The 23,890-nt window shown below is 51.4% G+C and overlaps 3 protein-coding genes across 4 annotated transcripts; 1 reads left to right on the top strand and 2 right to left on the bottom strand.

Annotated features, from left to right (window-relative positions):
- Window positions 1-1,643: 1,643 nt before the first annotated feature.
- Window positions 1,644-4,973, bottom strand: PHETA2 (PH domain containing endocytic trafficking adaptor 2). Of its 2 annotated transcripts, none has more exons than XM_027722645.2 (3): window positions 4,497-4,973; window positions 3,409-3,505; window positions 1,644-2,884 (listed from the first exon to the last, which is right to left on the bottom strand). In XM_027722645.2, exon 3 carries the CDS (start codon window positions 2,874-2,876, stop codon window positions 2,064-2,066), a length of 813 nt encoding a protein of 270 aa, XP_027578446.1. In that variant the 5' UTR covers window positions 2,877-2,884; window positions 3,409-3,505; window positions 4,497-4,973; the 3' UTR covers window positions 1,644-2,063. The 2 variants fall into 2 exon arrangements, with proteins under 2 accessions (XP_027578446.1, XP_039247344.1); XM_039391410.1 differs by having other exon boundaries at window positions 1,644-2,880.
- A 108-nt stretch (window positions 4,974-5,081) lies between these two features.
- Window positions 5,082-10,258, top strand: NAGA (alpha-N-acetylgalactosaminidase). Its single transcript, XM_027722637.2, has 8 exons — window positions 5,082-5,286; window positions 5,653-5,827; window positions 5,971-6,148; window positions 6,424-6,518; window positions 7,181-7,342; window positions 7,801-7,998; window positions 8,216-8,359; window positions 8,608-10,258. Exons 1-8 carry the CDS (start codon window positions 5,120-5,122, stop codon window positions 8,788-8,790), a joined length of 1,302 nt encoding a protein of 433 aa, XP_027578438.1. The 5' UTR covers window positions 5,082-5,119; the 3' UTR covers window positions 8,791-10,258.
- A 691-nt stretch (window positions 10,259-10,949) lies between these two features.
- Window positions 10,950-20,786, bottom strand: WBP2NL (WBP2 N-terminal like). The gene is made up of 8 exons (XM_027722644.2): window positions 20,679-20,786; window positions 17,554-17,662; window positions 16,875-17,010; window positions 15,246-15,338; window positions 14,287-14,496; window positions 13,761-13,889; window positions 13,360-13,436; window positions 10,950-12,484 (listed from the first exon to the last, which is right to left on the bottom strand). Exons 1-8 carry the CDS (start codon window positions 20,735-20,737, stop codon window positions 12,437-12,439), a joined length of 861 nt encoding a protein of 286 aa, XP_027578445.1. The 5' UTR covers window positions 20,738-20,786; the 3' UTR covers window positions 10,950-12,436.
- Window positions 20,787-23,890: the final 3,104 nt, after the last annotated feature.

The following is a 23,890-nucleotide window of genomic DNA, read 5'->3' as shown; positions in this document are numbered from 1 at the left end:
AACTCTTCAAGCTGCAGGTAGGGAGGCAGAACTGACCCCTCTGTCCAACCAGCTGGGCTGCTGACAGAGCCTGGGGCCTGACCCATGGCCACCCGCTCCTGCTTTTTCTGAACTATTTTCACTTCAAAACAGAACAAAAATAATCCTCCCAAACCTGAAGATCCTTACTGTGAAGAAATACAGGCACAAACTGGAGAGGACTGGATAGCATCACTTGTAAGTGGAGGTTACACTGTCACTGCCTGAAGTCATATTGCTAAGATCTGATTTTAGATTTCCTCTAATACACCATTGAGCCATAATTAGACGGGAGGCTGGAAGCTCATCATCCAAAACTACCAGAGATTTATATTTTCAAAGGCACCAAGAGTTACTGGAATTAATTTGATTTCTGCACTGGCATTCTCTACTGGCTATTGCAAAGTATAAAGTTGAGTGCATTTAACTCCAAAAAAGCAAAATAGGTTCCAGCCAGTCATGACCTGGAATGGCCTTTTGCTTTCCCAGCAAGGCTCCTTAATAAAACAGGGCAATAAAACCAGGTTTTTCCATTTTTAGATAGGAAGCACATGACTACTTCACATATATTTTTTAATTTGAAAAACAGCCCTTGCCAAGGGGATAAGGGAGATTTATAAACCCCAACTCCAGGGTGTTCTAGTCCCTGGACTTGGCATCCACCTACTTGTACCGTCTGCCTTGTGGCCAAGGTTTCTGACCTACTGATGGACAAGTCTGTTTCTGCAGTGAGGTGACAGGCATGCCTCCCTGCAGCCCTCCCAGCCCGCTGGGAAGACGGGATGTGCTACAGGAATCAGCCAAGCAATGCTGAGACAAAGTCAGAGGGAAGCACAGGCAGGCCAAGTGCTGGCTTGGTAGAAAGCAGCGATATGGCTTCGATGCTAGAGAGGCAAGCCCAGACACCACCAACACACAGTCACTGCTACCTGTAAATCACTCCCACACCTTCACTTTTCCTCCCGAGACCAGCTCTCTCCTCTTCCCTGCTCCTCCAAAGCCTCTCCTCTGACTGTGCAGCACTGCCAGGAGTTGCGCAGAGCCACAACGAGAGGCCCAGCAAGGGTGTGGCTCTGGACACCCTCTTGGGCAAGCAGCCTAATGAGCTGACTGAGCCCTATATGGCACTTTGCAGGAGCTGTGGTCTGAACAAAGGCTGAGCAATTTACTCTTGGCTAGGTGAAGAGGCTTTAGCATCCCTGTTTTGGAACAGGGAAAGCTCGAGCCCGAAATAGTAACAGGCTTGATTACCACTTGACAGAGTCCAGATAAGCCCTGGGGAGCTCCTGGTCCTCGCTGTTGCTTCAGGCCACTCTCTGTGTCTCCATTTCAGCCCTGTTGCTGAGCGTGAGCACACAAAGAGACAGATGCAAGCCCGTGATATCCACATCCTGAAGAATTTAGCTGGAAGAAGTGTCAGTAAAGAAGTAAAGAAAAGTAAAAAAAAAAGACAACGCAAGAGCCCCAGCTCCTGGGCCAGCCACAGCTGCAGTGGCTCACACATGTCCTGTGGTGAGAGAGGCACAAGGCTGGAGGCACATGCCAGGGCCAGTGGCCCGTTGGAGGCACTTCATAAGAGCCCAGCCTTATCTGCAGCAAAAGAACAAAAGCAGAAGGACTTTGGCGCAAGACCACAGATAATAATAATAAACGCTGACCCGTGCAAACTTCCACACTGAGAAACAAAACCAAAAAAAAGCGGTGAATGAGAGGTGGGTGATGAAGCATGCCCGCCAAGACGGCAAGGGGCCAAGCCTTTTGGCTGAGGTTTGTTGCATACATGCTGATTTGGGCCCCCTCCACACCTCATATCACCAGCAGAGGAGAGTTCAGAGGTGGCTCTCCTGGTATTACACACTCCGGCTGTACAAAGCCTCATGGAAGTGAAACATGAAGTTTGGGGAAGACTCGGATCCCTCCCACACACCCTCTGAAGCATACACACACTGCACACTCAGCCACTGAGTCCCTTGCTCTGCTCTTCCCATGTGGGAGACAGGCTGACAGGCATCAGCTGGTTGGTGACTTGCGTCCTGCGCCCTCAGTCACAGGTGTCCCCTCTTCTGCCTCTCCTGCCACTCTCGTCTCAGCACCACGATCTCCTGCCCGTACCAGTTGTGCAGCTTGGAGAAACAGATCGTGTCTGGTGACACTGGGCTCTCCAGCATGGCTGGTGAGAGGCTAGGCGCTGGGGACCCTGTGGCGCTGCCAGTGGCCGAGCGCCGGCGAGGAGGCAGAGGTGGGGGCTTTGCTTGCCCCCCATCATGGTCAGGGCAGGCAGCCCCATCGGGGATACAACCACCACTACCCCATGTGGAGTAACCGTTCTCCAGGATGGAAGGCTTCTCCTGGAGAGGCAGCAAGGCTGGGTTGGAGAGATGCCTCTTCCTGCCAGAGGAGGAGGACCTCCGTGGAGACTTGCGGCAAGCGGCCAAGCTCTTGCAAGCCTCCTCCAGCTGCTTCTCCAGCTCCTTTACCACCAGCCGCATGTAGTCGAAGCTGGCCCGCGAAAGTGCCTTCACCCAGGCCTCCATGGTAGCCTGCCCGTCAGCCACCAGCACGTAAGCCCTGGCGCCAGCATCGTCAAAGCGGATGGCAAAGGCGAACTCCTCAGCAGCCTCACACAGCTCCACGGTGCAGCCCTCCAGGACCACCAGCCCCACGGGCTCACGGCTCTCCCGCTCCTCGAAGTAGAAGAGGAGATTGCCCTTGAGGACAAACCAGCGGCGCTGGTAGGAGGTGCTGTAGTGGTGGGCATGGTGGTGGTGCCGTTCCACCCGCTTGCGCAGGAAGCCGGCATGGTCAGCGGGTGAGTCACAGGTGGCATAGTGGGCCACGCTTCGCTCATTCAGCTTCATCACCCTGCCTAGGAGCAGAGGAAGAGAGGGGGAAGTTGTCTCAGTGTGTGGAACATGTCATTGGCCCCACCAGAAGAGGCCTGATCCTGCCCCTAGGGAAAAGCAGGACTCCAGCAGCCAGCAATGCAGGACAGCATCTAATCCAGCAGGCACCCCTACAAAGGGCAGGCTGGTTCCTCACTGCTGCAAAGAGGAGGTCATCATCAGAGCCTCACCACCAAGACACCTGCCTTCTCTGGGAATGCCAACATCGCTGTTTAATTTCTTATTCCATGAGTATCCTACATTGCTGTTTTTTTTATGGGGCACATCAAAGAAATTGGCCTCTGTGTCTGCAAGGCATTCATTTTGCTCTCTATTAGAGGGCAGGAAAAGGAGAATGTTTCAGACCCAAGGGGTCTGAAACTTCTATTTCAGCACCCTCTCCCCACTGCCTGTCTCCATGCAGGACCACCCACTCCCAACAGCCCTCCCGGCAGCAGAACGCTCAGCCCTGGCAGGTTCACCAGCAGTGGGGTGCAAGGTGCCATACCAGCTGTGTGGGTCAGACTGCAATCCCTTGCTGTCTTCCTTGGTTGGGCTGCTCCCTCGTTGAGGGTCTCCAAAGCTTCACTGTGATGAGCCCCATCCTTTGTTGAAGAAAAGGTGGCAGAGAGGGAGTCATGAACCAGAACAGTTTGGACCAAAAGAGCTAAGAGCTGCACCACTCCCACCCCAGAAAGCCAGAGTCCTCAGCGCAGGCAGGCAGCTCTGGAAGCCATGGTGGCAAAACTGGGGGCACATGCATTAGCTTCAAAGCCTGAACTCCATCCCAGCTCAGGCCAGTGCTCCTATGGGTTTGTTTTCTGGCTCCTGAGGCTTTGTTTTGGTTTTATTAAAAAGAAAAAAAGAGGCTTTGTAGAAGCTGTCACTGTCCCATTTGCAGAGGCCCTATGGCAGGCGGTTCGGCACGTAGAGGAGGACAGAGCCTCGAAGGACAGAGCCAGCACAGCCTTTGTGGATTGTACAACTGCAAAAGGATGTCCAACCGCTAAAACTCCACACACAGAAATATGCAGAAAACAAACCATAGCCACCACTCCCTGGTCAGATCCGGTCGTGGGGAGCTCCCTACTGCTGAGCAACCTCCAGAATCCCTCCCGGAGCCCTTCTCCCCCATCAGGGCTTGCGGGGCAGGGCTGAGGATCTGGGGGCACGGATCCCGGTATGAAAATGCACAAGACCCCGATCAGACACAAGGAAAGGCGGTTCCTCGGGGTTGCTCTATCCTCGGCGCGGCACCCTGGGGAACCTCCAGCCCGGCACACTCTGGCTGCGGGCAGCCGGGGCGGCCCTCACCAGCCCTGATGCGAGGGGGCTGCGGGGGTCGCAGTGTGCAGTGCTGGGCTCTGTCTTTGTGTGCGGGCGCACGCCTGTGCAATCGGGCGGCGTGTCTTTGTGTGCGTGTGTGCCCCTCCGTGTGTGTGTTCGCCGTGTGCCTCCCACCCCCGCGGCCCCGCGCCCGCCCCGCCGCCGCTCGGTCCCGGCCCCGCCGCCACTTGGCCCTTGCCCAGCGGTCCCTTGCCCAGCTTGTCCCGACAGCGGGACAAGGGCTCCCGGTCCCGGCCCGTCCCGGCTCACCTCCGGCCGCTCCTGCTCGGCGGTGCGGTGCGGGGCAGCCCAGCCCCGGCCGCGGGAGGGGGAGGGCTCCTGCGGCCGCTGGGGCCGTCCCGCCGCGCCGGCAGCACCGCCCCACCGGCGGCAGCAGGAGCGGGGGGCGGGGGGCACCGCAGCCTGCCCGGAGCCGCGTCCTCCCGCACCCCTTCGCTCCTCCCGACACTCCTGCGGGGTCCCAACCTCGGGGGGACATAAACCTCCCACTCCCAGTGTAACTATTGGGATGCAGCAGCCGCGGGGTGCGGCGGTGATAGGGTGCCAGCAATGGGGTGCGATGGCAATGGGGTGCAGTACCGGCTGGGCGCGGTGCTGGTGGGCAGCAGCTGCGCGTTGCAGCAAGCAGTGGGGTGCAGTACGGACGGGGTGCGATATTGACAGGGTGCAGCAGTGCGGGGGGGGGCGATATGAACGGGATGCCCCGACTGTGGGGCGCAGGACGCTGCTGTGCCATGCCGGCGGGTCCCGGTGGCCCCGGGCCGGGCGGGAGGCGGGGGCAGGCAGTCAGGTGATGTGGGCGGCATCATGTGAACGGGGCCGGGCCGGGAACGGAAGAGTCTTTCTGTGCCCCGGCGGCAGCGGTGGGCACGATGGTGCCGAGCGGGGTGGCCCTGACCGTGGCCGTGGCCGTAGCCCTGGCGCTGCCCTCCGTGGCCCTGGAGAACGGGCTGGCGCGCACTCCCCCCATGGGCTGGCTGGCCTGGGAGAGGTTCCGCTGCAACGTGGACTGCCGGGCGGATCCCCACAACTGCATCAGGTCAGCGGGGCGGTGAGGGTCGGGTCGGACATCAGACCTGCGACAGCTCTGGCAGCATTTGTGTCCCTGGGATCCCGGGTGTATGTGCGTGGGAGGCGGGGGACTCAGGCACCCGGCGCTGGGCTGGAGAGCCCCCGGAGCTGAAGGATGTGGCCAGGCTTTGCGACGTGTCGGGAAACACTTTCCCTCGGTGAGGTCAACGAACGGGACCCTGACGGGGTTTAAACAGGAGCCCTTCCTATAGCCCAGCCCAGCAGCGATCAACCCTCCAGAGTCCCCAGCTAACCCCAAATCCCTTTGACTACCACAGCTAGTGGGGCACAGGGGTTGCAGGGTCTCAGCCTGCCATGTCCCCTCAACCCACAGCGAGAGGCTCTTCTTTGAGATGGCAGACCGGCTGGCAGAGGATGGATGGAGGGTGCTGGGATACCAGTACATCAACATTGACGACTGCTGGTCTGCCAAGCAGCGGGATGCGGCAGGACGGCTGGTTCCCGATCCTGAGAGATTTCCTAGTGGAATTAGGGCTCTGGCTGACTATGTGAGTGCCTGCTGGGGTTTGTGGGGATTTCTGTGTCTCCCTGCCACCACGGTGGAAGAACTGGGAGGGGATGGAGGACCCTGGCACCTGGGAGACACCTTGGATCCCCGCATCCACTCCTTGCAGCTCTCCTCTCCTTACAGGTCCATGCCAGGGGCCTAAAGCTGGGCATTTACGGCGACCTGGGCAGCCTCACCTGTGGGGGCTACCCGGGCACCACACTGGACGATGTGAAGCAGGATGCCCAGACCTTTGCAGAGTGGGGTGTGGATATGCTAAAGCTGGATGGGTGCTACTCATCAGAACACGAGCAAGCAAAGGGTAAAAGCTCATGGGCCATCTGGTACTTCTTCCCTTGCTGGTTGGGGCAGCTGGCCATCTGCAGAAACATTTGGCCAAGTGGTTCTTTCCTTCTGTCTCCTATTGCAACTCCTGGGCAAAGCGGAGGGAGTTTGGGTGCCCTGGAGCTGGTGTAAGGCAGAAAGCCATGCTGGCCTGGGTTTCCCCTTGCTGGGTGAGCTGCAATACAGGCTGCTGTTGGGACGCAGGCTGCTGCCAGCCACCCTCTTCATCAGTTGTCATCTTCTCTCCCTAAGGCTACCCAGAAATGGCGAGGGCTTTGAACGCCACAGGCCGCCCCATCGTCTATTCCTGCAGCTGGCCAGCATACCAGGGAGGGCTCCCCCCCAAGGTGAGGGTTGTCCTATCCAGTGGCAGTTTCCTGTGTCCCCCGTGTGCTGGGGGAGCTCTTGTTGGAGCCACAGGAGCCAGGTGCTACACCCTGCTTATCACTCTGCCCCTGGGTGGTGCTGCAGAGGGGATGTAGCCTCCCTGCCAGGCATCTGGGAACGTTTGGGGTTCCCAGCGTGGCTAGGTGAGGGGAGTTTGTGGGAAGAAGGCCCTGGGGTATGCCATCTCCACCCTACTCAGCTGGTGTGGAGTTGCTCCTGACAGTCTGTTCTTGTGAGACAGGTCCTGTCTGGTTTCAGTGCTTGAAACAGGATATTCCTCCTAATATATCTTTCTTGAGAATTGGTTGCATTCATGTACTTCCTCTTTCACGTTTTGAGTCAATCCCAAGCTCCCCTCACTCTTGTAGCTGATAGCTGATCATATTTCCCCAAGGCCTCTGTGGTTGCTTTGCCAGACATCCTATCATACTGGCATGTGCCCAGTCATACTGGGACATGACTTTGTCCTCCCTCCCTACATGATGTTGCCCTTCTCCAGATCCCTCTGTCTTTGACACACTTTTTGGACAGTGCAGCTCTCAGCAGTTTGGGCTGCCTCTTCTCCCTCACCTTGCAGACCAGTTCCATTTTCCCTGCTGCCTGACCCCATTCTTCTCCTCAGGTGAACTACACCATCCTGGCAGAGGTCTGCAACTTGTGGCGTAACTATGATGACATCCAGGACTCCTGGGACAGTGTACTTTCTATCCTGGACTGGTTCTTCACAAACCAGGACGTGCTGCAGCCAGCAGCTGGCCCCGGTCACTGGAATGACCCGGACATGGTGCGGCTGGGTGGTGGGTGCTCTGACTCTGTCTGGGGATGAGGATTTCCAGAGATCCTCTTCTATGGGCAGGGCAAAGGATGAGTGCCAAGAGCAGGAGTCTTGTTGCTGCAAAGAGGCAAAGCTGGTGTTGCCCTTGGCTAAGCTCTGGGAAAACTGCATGGTTGCAATGAACCCTTCACTGTTTGAGTTTACAAGTCATCCACTTGTTCTTTTCTTCCCTGCACGGACTGAGGGGGAGTATTGGTGAAATGAAGGGTGTTAGTGAGTGCATTTGAATGTGTGCTGTTGGCAGAGGTGGGATCTCCTGGTGGTGGACTGCTCAAGAGGAAGCGAAAGTGTGTGTGAGGTTTCCCTGGCAAGCTCCCTCCCAGGAGGAAGCAGCATCAGCAAGGGTGACAAACAGACAAATTTCTAACCTTTTTCTGCCTCACATCTTTTCACTGTCTCCCTTCCAGCTCATCATTGGAAATTTTGGCCTTAGCTATGAGCAGTCACGTTCTCAAATGGCCTTGTGGACAGTGATGGCAGCTCCTCTCCTCATGTCCACGGATCTCCGCACCATCTCCCCAAGTGCTAAGGAGATCCTGCAGAACCGCCTGATGATCCAGATCAACCAGGACCCCCTGGGAATTCAGGGGCGCAGGATTGTCAAGGTTAGGAACAAGGCAGATGCATTTGGGAGAGCAGACAGGAGCAGCACAGAGCATCACAGTAAGGAGGGAGAGGGAAGTGATGCAGAGAAACAAGAGCAGGAGAGCTGTGAAAGCTGGGGGCCTGCTGGCGTAGCAGCCCCACAGGGCAAGGTCAGACAGGTTATGGGCCAGTGCTGGTCCCAGCAGCTCTGCCTCACCCACCTATCCCCACTCCTAGGAGAAAACCCTCATCGAGGTGTTTCTGCGCCCACTGTCCCAGGCTGCCAGCACCCTCGTCTTCTTCAGCCGAAGGACAGATATGCCCTTCCTCTACACCACCAGCCTTGCCAAGCTCCACTTCCCTGAGGATGCTGTGTATGAGGTGAGCCCCACTGACACACTGCATAGCAGGGCAGCCCTATGGCACCTGGATCCCCCTCTTCCCAGCTCTCTATGCATTCTGGGAGGAGTGGGAGGGAGGACTCACACTCTGTGCGTCCAGGATGAAGGGGCAGCTGCCCACTGGGTCACCCTCCTGTTACCTACTACTGTGCCCTGTCCTGCTATGCTATGTCAGTGACCACAGCTGGACCCCAAGATGAAAGGTCTGTGGAAATCTCTCTCTTCCAGGTACAAGACGTGTACAGCGGGAAGATCATCAGTGGCTTAAAGACAGGAGACAACTTCTCAGTTGTTATTAACCCCTCAGGGGTGGTGATGTGGTATCTCCGTCCCACGGCACTCCCGGTGCAACCCTGGCATGTGGTCAGAGAGCAAGCCCATGGCGAGGGTCTCCGCCCCATCCTCCTGTGATGAGGTGCAGTGGGTGGGGTGTGGGCCAGTGCCGGGGTGAGCTGGGAGACCCCGGGACACGTGGCTCTTCACTGAACAAGTGCCTTTTGCTGGTGTGCCCAGCACTGCTGACACCATTCCTTAATACCAGCTTGATGATGTCTGCTCAGTCTGTGTAAGTCAGGAATTCTTGTTACCCGCCTCCTAGGGGTGTGCAGAGCATAATTCCTCAGTGACTGCAAAGCCCTTTGAGATCCTCCTGTGGAAGATGCCATATAAGCAGAGTCCAGCCACTGTTGGAGTTTGTCAGCTCTGACACCTGAGAACTTCCCTGCTTTGAGCTGGGTATCACTTGCCATTGCAGGGGCTGTTTGAACTGTACCTGTAGAAGGGCTTTGGATGCTTTACTATCTCCTAGGGTTGCAACACCCCCTTCTCCCTTCACCCCTCTCCTCCCCAGGCCCAAATGTGCAATGGCGTTAATCTCAAGGATCAAACCTGGTCGCCTTTCTTTTGCTATAATCAGCTTGGCTTAGAGTAAGGAGTTGTGGCTGCATCCCTCCCATCTACCCCCACCACTACCAAGAACTTCTGGAGGCCAAGATGGTTGCTCTGCAGAGAGGTTTACTTGCAGGCCTGATCCTGCTGCCAGGATCCTAGAGGCCAGCACTACTGCAGCCTAGCATCCATGCTAGCATTGTATTAAAGCCTCTCTGGCAGCAGTTTACAGCAGAGAAGAGCAAAAACTTCCATGCATGATCCCAGCAGCCATGCTGTGGTACAGCACCAAAAACTGAAGAGCCATAGCATGTTGTGTAGAAGTGGTGTTGGGAAGATGCCAGTACTCAAGTTGAGGTGGTCACCAGTGCCTCCAAGCTGCAAGTTGCATCCTTTTCTTTCTAGAAGGACATTCCTGCTAGGAGGCAGCTCAGGTCCTCCAGTAGGTTTAACACTCAGAGTTTCTCAGGGAAAGGCTCCTCCTTCTCCCAAGGGCAGCTACATCCACAGCTCCATCCTGAGGAGGAGCCTGCACTAATAAACTGGAAGTGAGTGGTGGGACAGACTCCAAAGCCCTCAAAACTGCTTCACCTTCATACAGCACACATCCTATGGAAGAGTTTAGGTATGACATGGCCTACCCCATCTCCCACAGAGAGGGGTGCAGCATTCATGAAGATTGCAGCCCAGGGCACTGACACAAGATTAAGCCTCAGACTGGGGAAATACCACATTTTAGATTAGGCAAAAAAAGTTCTGGTTTTGTTCATCTCTCCGGAGGGTTCCTCATCATCTGCCCACTCTGGTTCCTGCAGGACCAAATGGCTGATTCCGGCCACCTCCAGAAACTTTCTCTGAGTGCAGCATCAAGATACTGAACACAGTGACTGCAGTGCTATTAAGGAAGGACTTGCTAACAAACAAGGAGCTGGCTTTGTTCATGGGAAGTGATTGAGGCAAATAAATTGAAATAAAAGGGAAGCAGATCACAGACTCTGTCTCATGTTTGTTTAGTGTTGCTAGCTATAACTGCGTGGTTAATGCAGGATTACAGGGCCATTACCTCAAAACAGGAACTATGCTAAGAAATAGAACTGCTTTCCTGTCAGAAATTGGACTGATGCAGAGTGGGAAATGGCTTTCCAGTAGTTACATCATGTTCAGCAGGGCAACAGCACTGCTTGGCACAAGGGGAAACAGATTTTACAGTCCACAGCTAAGTGCCATTTTCCTTTATCATATATTTATTTTTCCCTTACTGGAAAAAAATTGCTAGTGAGGAGCTCCTCTTAAAGACAGGCCTTCCCTGTGGCAGCAAATGTTAAGAGAAAAGGTGCAACAAATACAGCTGTAGTGAGTAGCACTGTGGTGACACAGCCCTGCTAAATGCAGTGTTGTGCCTGCCTGGAGGGCATGAACATGTGCCAGTTCTGGATACCTGGATGAGAGCAAAGGCACCAACCAGCTTTCCGCCCTTCCCAGGCAGCAAGGGGATAAGCCCCACCTTTTCCCTCTCTCCAGTTACTTGATTCCAGATCCAGCGTAGGCATGTACCAGGGGGAGAGAAGGACTGGCTCACAGCTGACCTGAGAGAATGCCACCAACCGAACCCATTCCAGCCCTCTGTGCAGTATACAAGAATTAAGGTCAACACAACATACACACAACAGTGAACAGGCAACTAAAGGTATCAACACTCCTGTATTAAAGTGCAATTCAAAAAGTTACAAACATTCATGGTTGATTTTTTTTTAAATACAGAGTTATTAGAATATCTCTAACTCAGACCTAAAAAGTGTTTATAGATAAGGAAATTTACTTCCCCCCTATGTGGAACTGCTTGAAATTGTGCAAACCTGACTTATAGGAGAGCCCTGGCACACAGGGAAGTAAGAGGCAAAACACTCCTTCCCCCTCACTGTGAAGGGGGGCTGTAGGAAGGAGTACAATCACCCCATAAGTAAAGGATCACAAGGGTCTCTACCAGACTAGAGACTCTCTTCAGAGCAGGTTTAATGGCACTATGTCCTAAGGAAAAAGGAAAGATTGTGGCTGAGCAGCCAGAGTTTCTGCAAGAGAGCTGAGCGATAGTAACACCCACCTCAGACAGCGGTTCCCAGCTGAGAGGACACTGCACTCCTAAGCAATCCCACTCTGGGATTACAGTGCCCACCTGCCCACGTTGCTCAGATGTGGGCCTAAAGGAAAAGATGAGGGCCATTTTTCCCCTGTGGAGGTAGCACACAGTGCAAGCTTGCTCAGCAGAGGGAGCCAGGGCTGAGACCTGTCTGCTGACAAGGCTAGTGCCAGGTCATCTTCCTAACATAACATATTTTGCTCCAAGGCAGGCAGCCTCCTGTGCAGCACTTGACTCCATTACGCTTGAAGAACAGCTGCTTGACACAGGATCATTGCACAGATATGGGGCCTGCTTCTAGGACAGGGAAGGGAAGACTGATCCAAATGCCTGCCAGTCTATCAGCTCATTGGCCTGTGGCACACCTTTGTTTGCTTTTCTACTCAATGGCTACAATGGCAGGCTGGTTGGTGCCCATCCCCTTCCCTCTTGCGTAGCCAAATGCTTCAGTGTCTCTTAGAATGCACTTCCCAGGTCATCACCTCATGACTGTTAGTCCAGGACACGAATTGTACACTTCCAGCACAATACAGGATTTCCAGAGTCCCATCTCACGCTGAATTGTGCTAGAATTTTAAGAAATTTAACACCTTTCTGGGACACCCAAGAATCTATGCAAGGAACCTCATGGCTCTCTACACCTTTCCTCTTGGATGGTGCTTCAGAAGCAAAAAGTTTGGCACTCCAAGTTGTTTTACTCCAAGATCCCAGAGCCTTCACATTTTAGTCCTAGATTAGTCATATGATATACTGGTGGTTTAATAAGAAGTCTATCTCTCTCCTCAAGCCAATGGCAGAGCAAACGGTTAGTGCTTTGACCCCATGAGATAAAGCAAATAAGCAGGAAAGTGCTGTTGTTCTGCCTTGTATTGCCACTGACTTAATGTTTAAGGAGGGCAGGTGCTCAGCTGCCCAGCACTACATCTATCATATAGAAACAGAGATCCAGAGATATGTTAACTCGAGGGGTACTAACAGCCAAGTTGTCTTCAGGGAGAGAGAGTGTGGGAGGCTGATTGCAATTTCCTTCTGTTAGTTGTTCTTCTTATCCTCGGGAGGTGTATAAGGAGGTGGCTGATCCTGGAAGGAGATACAGTAGAGTCAACAACCCTGCTTGTTTTATGACAAGCTCTTCCAGGCTTGGCTCACAAGAAATGACTGCTCTGCAATGAGCTACAGATAGAGCCAGGTGCTACAGTTTAAGCTGTCATTTCATCACACCATTCCTCTCTAGTGTCAGCTATGCTCCATGATATACACTGTCTCTCATAATGTTTCTAGGGAAGGTCCCCTCAAAATCAGGTAACAAGTGATCTACTGTAAATGAACCATTTAATCTGCTTTAACCATCATCCTCCCTCCTCTTCCAGGGCTTTGTCCCTGTTGAGGCTCATAGCTCTGACCCAGCAGATAGAAAGCTCCTGGGCTGAGGGCCAGTTTTGCTGCTCCATCACCCTCCAGCCAGCCAGACCCACACAAGGCAGTGAAGGACACCGGTGGACTGTCATGTACCAGGTGTAGGCTACAGCCAACCTACTGGCTCCACCAACAAAACAGTAAGAGACCTTCTCATCTCCATACAGCCCAGAAAAAAAATGAAAGAGAAATCCACATGCTCTCATCCTTAAATGACCTGTTTTTCTTTAACTCTCCCCACTTTCACGCCCAATGGATGCAGAGAGCTCTGCATGTTCTCTGTTCTCTGTTATGCCTTTAGGAATAAGACAGGTAACAAATGGCTGTTACTGACAAATCTTAAAGCCTTCCTCCTTTCCTGACTGAAAATTTAGCAAGCCTTCCTCGTGGGACCAACATCCATGCCTCCCTCCCAGAAAAATGCATACTTTCTGTGCATGTTCAACATGAAGGTATGAAAGCAAATTGTTATGAAAGCAAACCACTGTCTCTGCCACTGACAGAGGAGGGAGCAGCTACAGACCAGGCACAGTACTCACCATGGGCATGTACACGTTGTGTGGGTTGGCAGGATTGTAATATGCACTGGAAGCAGCTTCCATGGCCTTACTGCTTCCTGAAAAAAAAGGAAAGCCACCTTAAATATCTTAGGCAGTGGTCCCAGAGCCTCCTCCCCAGCCATAGCTCTTCCAAGGAGGCAAGAAAGGCCCAAAGAGTTGACAGGAACTGCAGCAAGCTGGGTTAAAATTCAGAGCAGCTCAGGAAAGCTGGCTAGGGCTGACCTCAAGCTGTAGTCAGCTGCAGGGCTGAGCAGCTCCCCACAGATGACTTTGAGCTCCTGCAACAACAGGTTCCCCATGCTGTGCCCATGACACCCTCAGCCCAAGGCCCCACGCGCCCTTTTGCAACCGAACCCTGGTCAGCCCCCAGTCCCATTTACCTGGCATCCCAGGGCTCACCCAGGATGGGGGAGCTGAGGGGGCTGAAGGTCCCGCAGGAGATGGCCCGGAGTAGGGTGGTGGAGGTGGCACATACGCAGGGTTCATGTTTGGAAGTGGCGGGTAAATACCTGAAAAAGACAACATCAGACTGATGCTTTGGACTGTGGCAATGGGACAGAGGGGAAGAGAGCTCACAGGCTGGCAGCACATTAGCTCTGGAGAAGAGCAGTGTCCAGAGGGAAGCTAGGCGGGCTTAGCAGGGATGCAGACAGCAGGGATTTTACAATTTGCTAATGCCTGTCATGTCAGCAGTCAATAATTCTAACAAGCAGCAGCACAACTTACGAACCACATTTTCATATAGCTGGAACTATAGCAACACATGGGTGTGATCAACAGTATGAGACAGATTTTTTCAAGGACAAGGATCCTTGATGGAGACAAAACTACAGTAACCCTCACTGTACCACTGTCATTTCTTTACAGCTAATATCAAACAGAGTCATTGTTACACAACTTCCAAACCTGGAGTCTGGGCATATGGATATCCCATGGGCTGTGGAGCAGGTCCATAGGCATTCATTGGAGGTGGTGCATAAGGATACGGTCCGTTTGGTGGTGGAGGGGCAGCATAGCCTCCTGGCACAGGTGAATAACCCCCGGGGGCAGGTGCATAACCTCCAGGAACAGGTGTATAGCCATAGCCGGGATTCTGGAGAGGAACGCCACTGGAAGCTAAGGAGCACATGTTTAGTAAGCCAGACATCTTCTCTTACAACTAAATGCACAGAATAAAAGGTTTCCCTTCATCTAGATTCACTATATAGTCCTGGTATAGTAGTGTGCTTGAAAAGCATTAGTCACAGGGTGTTAAAGGGAACAGCTGCAAAAATATTACCTCATAGCTACCAGTCCCACCATAAGACCTCCCACTGCTTGAAGAAAAGACCACGCTAAAGCAAGCATCAGTAAAGTGTTTTTTCCTTCTTTTTAAACCTTCTTTCTGAAAAAAATGTACATTTTAAAATGTACATTTCTTAAAAAAAAACTGTATCAGAAAAAAAGGTACTTTTCCTCCCATTTGAAACTTTTAAATAGAAATTATTTTTCTAAAAACTATTTTTCCCCTCTCCAAATGTGCACATTAACTTCCCCCATCTTACTGAGCTGAGGATGGGTAAGGGAATCAATTTTTCACCATCGCATATTTAAACTTTTTTTTCTAGGAGGAATAAGGTTCTGCAGAAAAAGGTGGTCTACCTCAGAAGCACAACCCCCAGAATATTTTGACTGCACAAAGCACTAAGATGAACTAAAGAAAAAGGACTGGAAGGGAAAACAACAGTTCCCCTGAAAAGAGAAAAAATAGTTTGCTGTGGAAGAGGGTATTGGGTACCCCTCATTCTATGAAGTTCAGAAAGAGCACTATTTGCTTACTAGCTCAGCTGACCATGGGGGAACAACAGGTTCTGAAAATCCCTTACCACTAGAAGCAGCTTTGAACATCAGCTGTCCAAACTCAATGGCTCCTCCACTGTTGAAAGTCAGTTTAAATGTCCCCTGCCCTTCCCAGCCACCTAGGAGAGAGAGAGAATTGGATTTGAAACAGACTATTAACCTCCTCAGTAGCAGCCAAGACAGCTAAATTGTTAATACTCCAATTATTTTTTCTTTTTTATTTCAAAACTATTTTGCATCCTATTACCAGGTAAAGTCACGGCACTGCTAGCAGATGTCCCCCAAAATAGTATCTCAACTTCCCTAAGTTATTTCTTCACCCTTTAAAAGTTATAGTCATGTAGAAGCAGCCTACTCTAGATACTAGGCTGTTTTGTTCTTCCCTGAAAGATTTAATAGACCCTAATAATGAACACAGTGTAAAGATAGAATATTTCACTGAGGATTTTAATCGAAAGCCCTCAGATGAAGTTTTATTGCTGACCTCAGTGGACTACAGACTAGGATCTGCAACTCAAGCTAGGATTTAAATCAAATGTAACATTTTTAATCTCTTTGACACATAGAACCTCAGACAGGTTATTAAATGCTGAGGTATAATAATTTTTCAGAAAAAAAATTCAAGTAGGTGATGTATTGCAAGATAAGTAAGACTGCTTTGTTTTGCCAGGGCTTTTTGTTTTGTTTTGTTTTGGTTTTTTTCCAGGGGGTGCTTTGTTTTTTGGTGTTTTTAGAAAAGAAAAAGGGGTCATTTAAGTAAAAGATGTCATTTAAATAAAAGATTTCATAAAATAAGATTTATCTTCCTTGTCTAACAATGAAGTTAGTAAAAAGAGAGATAGTCTCTTGGGGACAGAACAGAAATAAAGTATAGAAATATAACAAAATAATCTATCGTGGATAAAGTCATCCCTTTGGAGATTCACCTCTTTCAAAGCACTGTCTTAGTATGACTTCAGCACAAGAAAGTGGGCTGATCCACATTCCTCAGACAACCCAATCACTTTAAAACCTTATTATGAACAGAAAGCGAAAAGTATAAGCTCTCCAGATGCCATGAAAATGCACGTAAACTAATTCCAGGGCTGGAGAGGGAAGAAATTTAAACCAGAAGACTTCTTTTCAATCCCTGTTTATCATTTGCAATTCCACATGTTTGGTCATGAACACCAGTGTAAGTCTTAACACAGTTTTGCACTCAAATTGGGATCAAAGCTAAATCAAAGATGGACAGCAGCTCCCCAGATGCTCAAGTTGGTAAGTGGCTGCTGACCTCCTGAAAACAAAAGTGGTTGCTAATTCTGTCTGTCAATAGCATGACTTTGTCATTTAGCCACACTTCCAGGTCAAAGACAGGAGAAAAACAAGCACAGGAGGAAACTGGGTAAACACGGTATCTACAGCAAGACAGAAGTTACACAATTAAACAAAAGTCATCCTGTGAAAGTCAGTTCCTAGTCTGGGGGCAGAAAGTAACACAATAGCAGTGCCTTAAAGTTCAGGAGATGGGAGTCATCTCAGCTGATATCTCACACCAGCTACACTGCCACAGCTACCCTGTGTTGCCTGTGCATGTAAGCCATCTGTCTGGTGTTGAGCAAAAAAGTTCTTGTGACACTTGGGAAGAGTTCAGTCTACAAAGCACGGGCGCTTACCTCCTGCCTCGGCCTGAATCTGTCCTTTGATGTAATTGGCAGAGAAAACAGGCTGCTCAATTGAGCATCCTTTCACCAAATAAAATGGCATCATGAAAGACTGCATAGGATCCTTGCCCTTCGACACAAAGATCACCTGCAAGACAGGAGGGAGCACTTCTGAATTACTTGAACTCGATATAGTGGATGATTGTGGAGTTCTAGTCATATCAGCATCCAAAATGAGGGTAACTTAAGTCCTAGTATGAATATGCATCGTGTTATTTCACAGCTTTAATACAGCAGAACCCCCATGGATCTGATGGCACATTGCTCACTTGCCTGAAGCACGTATGTTCCAAAATAATAAACCACTTAAAACACACACACACAGATACATAGTTTTATTGTTCTGCCTTTGAAGGATAAGTTATGAGAGTTTTCAAAAAAAGTAATACTAAATGACACATTATATGAAATATATTCTCTAGACAGTGATTTCCAGGACTGCATGTGCCTTTGTAGGGAATTGGGATTGTAACACAGGCATGCACTATCCTATCTCCACCTTCCCTTTTCCTACCTAGTGCTGTCAGTGGTTCCTTCCACAACAAAAATCACCTCTACCACCAACTAGATTTCTGGTCTAAGTTCACAACATCCCCTGAGAAAGAAACAGCCCTGGTGGCATCAGACTTACCCTGTAAGGGGTGAGATACAGCATCCCTTTCTTGGTGCCCTTGAAGACTTCAGGCTTGCCTGTCACGTCACTGAAGGAGAGCTCCACATCTTTACACTGTTTGAGAACACTACAGGAGAAAATCAGACAGATTGGAGAGAAAAACTCAGCAACAGCTCTGACACACACCCTCATCACACAGGGACGGGAATAGCACGCCAAAACTCTAAATATTATCCCAAAAGTTCTGCTGTGGGCCCTGCCATTTTGACTTTGAACAGAGAGGGATGATTTATGTGGAGTGGAAGAATTCATCCTCTCACCTGTGACAAGCCCTGCTCCTCCTCCACAAAGGGAAGCTTTAAATAACAGTTTCTCTTTCTGTCTCAAAAAACCTGAGAAATTCAGGCTGAGGAATTCTGCTCTGCACATAAAAAGCCTCAGCCCAAAGATCAGGGAATAGAAAGGGTTGAGTTGTCAGAAACCATCCCCTTGATGCCAAGGTGTAATCGCACAGCAATCCTCTCTCCGCAGTCCATTCTCAAATCCAGGCCACTGCACTGGAAAACAGCACTGCTGTAACACTGCACTGACTGTGCAAACTGAGGAAGTGGCTTTACTAACACTCCCTCTGCTGACCCTGCTTCACATGACTTAAGTAAGTACTTGTAATAAACAGTACCACGCTAAGGAACAAAACAATGAGCCAGTAATGTCAGCAATAAGGATATTATTGTTGGATATCTATGGGAACATTAGCAGAGTTTGCTAATGACACAAAGCCAGATGAGAACTGTGAACACTGCAGGGTTAGGGGTATGGAGGTGCCTGGAAAATTAAGTATCTTTTCAGAAAAAAAAAATTAAAGAGTTATCTTGGAAAAGTATGTCACTGAATCTAGGGGGCAGATCCTAAACATACCGCACAGTAAGAAAATTTGCAGAATAAACCAAAGAGCCTCGGGGGTGATAAACTGTCAGCATGTTACAGTGGCAGAAGATGCTGAGGTGTTTTATGGTTCAAGAGCATGAAAAAACAAAATCACAAAACCCTAAACTAGCACAAGCCTGGAACAGGTTGCATCTGAAGTAATCCTTATTCTGATCAGCATACTGTAGAATTCAAATAAAGTCATGAAACTGCACAATTATTTGGGGAAAGGAGGAGTCTGCAGGGCCACCATATAGGAGAACAACCAAAAGCCCTGTAGTTTCAGGTTGTTTGCTCTTTAGGGAAGAGAAGGACATTGTAGATGTATCTGAAAAATGCACCTACTTGAGAATGAAGACATTAAAAAGTCTAGCTTTAATGAGAAATAAACAACCTCACCAAGAAATTCCACTGGGACATTACTTCATAATTGAGCTAGATGCAGATTCTCAGATTGGCTGGAAGGGAAAGACTGATGAGGCAGAAGAGCTCTTCCCATTTCCAAAATGCAAAGGGGGAAACATTTCTTCTAAGCTAAATAAAACCAGCTTCTTGACAGCTTTGATCCTACCAGAACACTTCCTCAGCCATGTCCCTTAGCAGCGTTTCACATCAGTTTGCCTCACTGGGAAGAATTTCTATGTAGTCATTGTCATGTTTACTCCTTCACAGCTACTCACACAAGCAAATAACATGCAGCCACCGCCACTGGGAGTAATTAGGCTGCTGAACTGGTTTGCACCTTCATGCCTGTCCAGGGCTGTCACGGGAGGGCTGCACACCCTGTGGACTGTCCCCACCTGTGACTAAGCTGCACCTTGAAGAATGGCCTGAGATCATAAAATCACAGAATGTTAAGGGTTGGAAGGGACCTTAAAGGTCACCTAGTCCCAACCCTACTGCCATGGGCAGAGACTGCTCCCACTAGACCAGGTTGCTCAAGGCCTTATCCAATCTGACTTTGAAAACTGCCAGGCTTGGGTCATCGACAACCTCCCTGTTCCAGTGTCTCATCACCCTCACAGAAAAACAATTTCTTCCCAGTGTTTAGCCTAAATTTCCCCTCTTTCAGTTTGAACTCATTACTCCTTGTCCTATCACTACAGTTCCTAACGAAGAGTTGCTCTCCAGCTTCCCTTTCATTATCCCTTCAGATAATGAAAGGCTGTTGCCAGGTCTCCACAAAACCTTCTCCAGGCTGAACAGCCCCGACTTTCTCAGCCTGTCTTCACAGGGGAGGTGCTCCATTCCTCTTATCAACTTTGTGGCCTCGTTTGGACTTGCTCCAACAGTTCCATGTCCTTCTTATGTTGGGGACTCCACAGATGGATGCAGTACTCCACACAGGGTCACACCAGAGTGGAGCAGAAGGGCAGAATCACCTCCCTTGACCTGCTGGCCACACTGCTTTTGATGCAGCCCATGATTCAAAGGACAGAGAGATCTCCTTTAAACCAGCATGAGCTCTACAAGTCAAAGGACTTCCTTGACTGAAGTATTAGGAGTCAGCTACAAACTCAACACTACTTGGAGCATACTTTTGGAGTGTATTTTTCCTACTGACCACCGGCTCCAAACGAACTCCTTTGATCTTTTACTTCGATCCTTTACTGGGCCTCCAGTTTCTAGATGTGTCTTGCCAGGATGCTGGGAGCACCCGAACACAACCAAGCCGAAGCCCGAGCCCGTTAAGCCAGTCTGCCAGTCCCCACTTGGAGCGAGGGCAGGCGTCGAGCACCTGGCTGTGCTTCCATGGAGAGGCGCTCCTCCGCACAGAGAAGGAACAAGGGTTTCTTACTTCGAACTCAAGGGATCGAGACTCCTACCTTAAGTGGTCTCTACCTCTCTGACGTCACTAACTGCATGACCTTAAAAACCCCCCCAATTCCTTGAGTTTTACAGCGATGGCAGCTCACTCTTCACGTACGACGCCCGCTGGAGCAGCACTAAGGACCACCGAGCTCCCGCGGCGAATACGGGGCAGCTCTGCGGACCCCAGCCAGGCCTGCTCCCCGCACTGCCCGCCCCAGCCCGCTCCCACCCTGCCAGGAGCCCTTTAACAACGCAGACCCCAGGCCGCGCCGGGCCTGTGCGGGCAGGCAGGGGACAGGGGCTGCGCCAGCAGGAGCCTCCCACCCTCGGGCCCCGCCGGCCCGGCCCCGCCCGGCCCTGCTGTGAGGACAGCGGGCGAAGAGGACCCCCCGGCCCCGCGGTACCTCTCGGCATTGGGGATGACGACACCGCCCTCCTGCGAGTGGTTCCTGTTCAGCGCCATCTTCGCCCGGCCAGCCCCGCCCCTCACCCGGGGCGGCTGTGACGTCACTCCCGGCTGACCCGCCCCCAAACGCTGCCCCGCTGGCCCCGCCCCCCGTGGCGCGACGGGCGCGTGGCGGGCGCGAGACGGAAATAAGGCGGGCAGAGGAGGCGGATGAGGCGGTGTCGGGCTGGTTTAATGGCCGGGCTGGTTTAATGGCCGGGCTGGTTTAATGGCCGCCGGGAGAGCGGTGGCACTGCCGGCCCCCGGCTCTGCGCGCCGCGGCCGCCCCGCGACGGGCCGCACGTAACGAGTCGCGGGCATTGATGCCTTCGCGCAGCCCTGCTCGCTCTGCTCGCTCGCTCTGCTCAGTGTAACCGCGCCTGTCCGCCGTCGCCTTGGCCTCAGTGGAAGTTGTCCAGGATTTGCCGTGTGCTTGGCAAAGTTTTTCCGGCGAACGGCGTGTGTGGTGGAGAGTTTGTGAGTCTCTGAACGCGCTGAGTGGGCACCTGTGGTATAAGGTTTCGACTCTATCCCTCCGTGATATTGTTCAGGGGATATTTCGGGGGAACAGCTGGCTTGCTGTGGTCATCCTGGAACTCAGCTGGTGGCGCACGATTCAGGCTTTTCCCAGCTTATCCATCGACAGAGACTTCTTCCCCACAGTATCTCCCGTTGTCGCGCAACGTGGGATTTTTTTTTGAATTTGCCATTTGTAGACTTCCTGGTAGATACACAGTTGTCAGTAGGATATTGGCATGAGCAGATGGCAGTGAGGAATACCTGAGCTTGCGTTTGTCAGCGAGCTTTTACGGATCCTTTAGAAGTAGTCCATGATCTAACAAGAAATTACAGAGCAGAGCATAAAAACCACCTTATTACAAACAAATAAAAATTCCTAAACCTACAGGGTGAAACACACTGCCTTCTCCTTGCAATCTACATTACAGGAAAATATCTCTCTTCTGTTGTGTGAGCCTGCTTTGCTTGCTTTAAGCAGGGCGGCATTGTCTCTCTGCCATAATTCTTGTTTGGGCCCAAAAGTCTTAGAAATTACCACAGTGCAGCCCAGGGCGATGAACACAGAACATGGCTTCATGCTTCGGTGCTGTGAAGAAACAGCCCTGATGTCTTTGATGAGGATGTCTTTGATGGCCTTGGGCTGAGGGTGGCTCGTTGTGTGGCAGGATGGGGAGCAGCGTGGCAGGATGGTTTCTGCAGGGTCCATGGTACGGCTGCTGGCGCTGGTGACAAGGCTCTTGTTTCTTGCAGGCCTGAGGAGGCCTGGTGCAGGGGGAAGGGGGCTGCATGGCTATGTGCACACATTGCATACAGGAACACCGGGAGCTGTGAATGTGGGTGGTGAAAGCACTACGGGAGCCGGTATGGCCCCCGCATCCTAGTTGTGCTGAGCATGGCTGATTTGCACGGACAAGTGAGAGTGAGAGTGAAGAGACCTTTTCTTTGCAGTGACAGCACCAGAGAAAGCCACAAGATGGATATGTGCTCTTAGACAGCTTTGCTAAGGCTTGGAGCACCCTGTTTCCAGCCCTGGCCCCTTTACCGCTCTGTCAAGCAGCCTCGGGCTTGACTTGAGTCCCCCTCCGCTGCTCATTTGCTATTCCCTCTTCCTTCCTCCCTCCCTCGTCAGGCATTCCAGCCTCCATCCCAAACCGACCGCACTCCCCCTTACTCACGGTGCTGCCATCCCACACCATGGCATTCTGCCCGTGCATTTTAAGTTGTCTCCTGGAGGGGACAACCCCTGCCAGCCATGTGACGTGCAGAGACAGGCAGACACTGCCAAACTCAGGACATCTCTGATCTTCTGCCCGCCCCCCCCCTTCTGCCCAAGACAGACCCAACTTTCCACCTCACTCAGGGACATCCAGAAAACAGCTCACACCAGCTAGACACAGGCATGTAGTCTTCAGTAAAGCTGTGCCTTTTTCTACTCTGGGGAAGGTAAAATGACAGCTCCTCAACAGGGCACGAAAGCACATTATTAAGAAGATATGAGAGCTTGGGAGAGGGAGGAAACAGCCTGGAGAAGAGGAATATTCAAGTTCTTGGAGAAATGAAGGAGGGACAGAAAGGGTAAAGAGCTGAGAAAGTGAGATAGGGAAAGAAAGGAAGGAAGAAAGCTATGGAGGGCTAAAAGGGAATGAGAATAAAAGCACAGGAGTTGAGGAAGACATGGGACAGTAGGAGGACAGAAGAACAGCCCTGAGACTGCTGCAATAACAAGTGCAGCCATATCAATGAGGAAGAGGTATCTCTTGCGTCTCCACCATCAGTGAAGACCCAGGGAGACACCCTGGCCCAGTGCTTCTCAATCCATAGCTCTTCGCACTCCTCTCAAGATCCTCAAGGCCCTGTGCCGAGTGGAGTTGTCCCTGTGGGAGTTCCCAGCAGGGATCCCCCGTGTCACTGTCTTTCCTGCACTCTCACAGCAGAGGGGCCATGTTGGGTAAAGGTTAGAGTAAGGTTGCCTGGGGTGTGCTCACTGCTGGTGGAGAGACCACTGCAATGGGGGATTGCAGCAATGGGATGGGGTGACCCCAGGAGGTGAGGTGACCCCAGGACAGCTTGGTCTGATCTGCACAGAGTCAAATGCCTGTGACACAAGCATGGCTTTTGACTTTAGCACTGGGCAGGGCAAATGCACCCTCTGCAATGGGCACATGTTCTTTTCCTCTGAGTTTTGCTTCTTTTTGAAAATACATATATTTTCCCCAAGTACTTTGATGCTTCTCAAATAGATGCTACAGCCCAAGAACTAATTTGTCTCCTCCCACCAATCACTTGCTCTGAACCATAAAACGTGTCAGTCTTCTCTTACCTATCCACTTCCAAGGTGCCATTTCCCCTTGGGAAGCCACAGCAAGAAATGGGGATAAAATGCCAGGCCACCATGCCCTCAGAGCAACCAGCTGCCTTTACACCCATGGAAGATCCAAGAGAAATCTCTGCTGACGTCTCTTGGAAGCGCTGCATGCACTGACTTCACCATCTCTCCTGGAGTCTCTCCTTGCCGTGTCTCCAAGTGATAAAAACGGGACCACAGCATGCCCCATACCTCCCACCTCCAATATCCATGCACCCAGAAATCCTCCCCCCCAACCCTATTTGCCCCAGGCAAGACACACAGCTGAGACACAGAAAAGAGAGAAG

This window comes from Pipra filicauda, unplaced genomic scaffold, assembly GCF_003945595.2.
Source record: "Pipra filicauda isolate LSUMZ 115617 unplaced genomic scaffold, ASM394559v2 scaffold95_size2449627_pilon, whole genome shotgun sequence".
Taxonomy (NCBI): domain Eukaryota; kingdom Metazoa; phylum Chordata; class Aves; order Passeriformes; family Pipridae; genus Pipra; species Pipra filicauda.
The sequence above is the reverse complement of the archived record's forward strand: the minus strand, read 5'-3'. Positions and strand labels throughout refer to the sequence as shown.

Excerpts from the sequence above, each read along its gene's own strand:
- PHETA2 (XM_027722645.2), bottom strand. The coding sequence starts at position 2,876 with ATGAAGCTGAATGAGCGAAGCGTGGCCCACTATGCCACCTGTGACTCA.
- NAGA (XM_027722637.2), top strand. The coding sequence starts at position 5,120 with ATGGTGCCGAGCGGGGTGGCCCTGACCGTGGCCGTGGCCGTAGCCCTG. Across the intron at positions 7,343-7,800 it reads ACTGGAATGACCCGGACATG|CTCATCATTGGAAATTTTGG; the intron begins GTGCGGCTGGGT and ends TCTCCCTTCCAG. Across the intron at positions 7,999-8,215 it reads AGGGGCGCAGGATTGTCAAG|GAGAAAACCCTCATCGAGGT; the intron begins GTTAGGAACAAG and ends CCCCACTCCTAG.
- WBP2NL (XM_027722644.2), bottom strand. The coding sequence starts at position 20,737 with ATGGCGCTGAACAGGAACCACTCGCAGGAGGGCGGTGTCGTCATCCCC. Across the intron at positions 15,339-16,874 it reads GATTCAGGCCGAGGCAGGAG|GTGGCTGGGAAGGGCAGGGG; the intron begins GTAAGCGCCCGT and ends TCTCTCTCCTAG. Across the intron at positions 14,497-15,245 it reads GTTCAAAGCTGCTTCTAGTG|CTTCCAGTGGCGTTCCTCTC; the intron begins GTAAGGGATTTT and ends TGTGCTCCTTAG.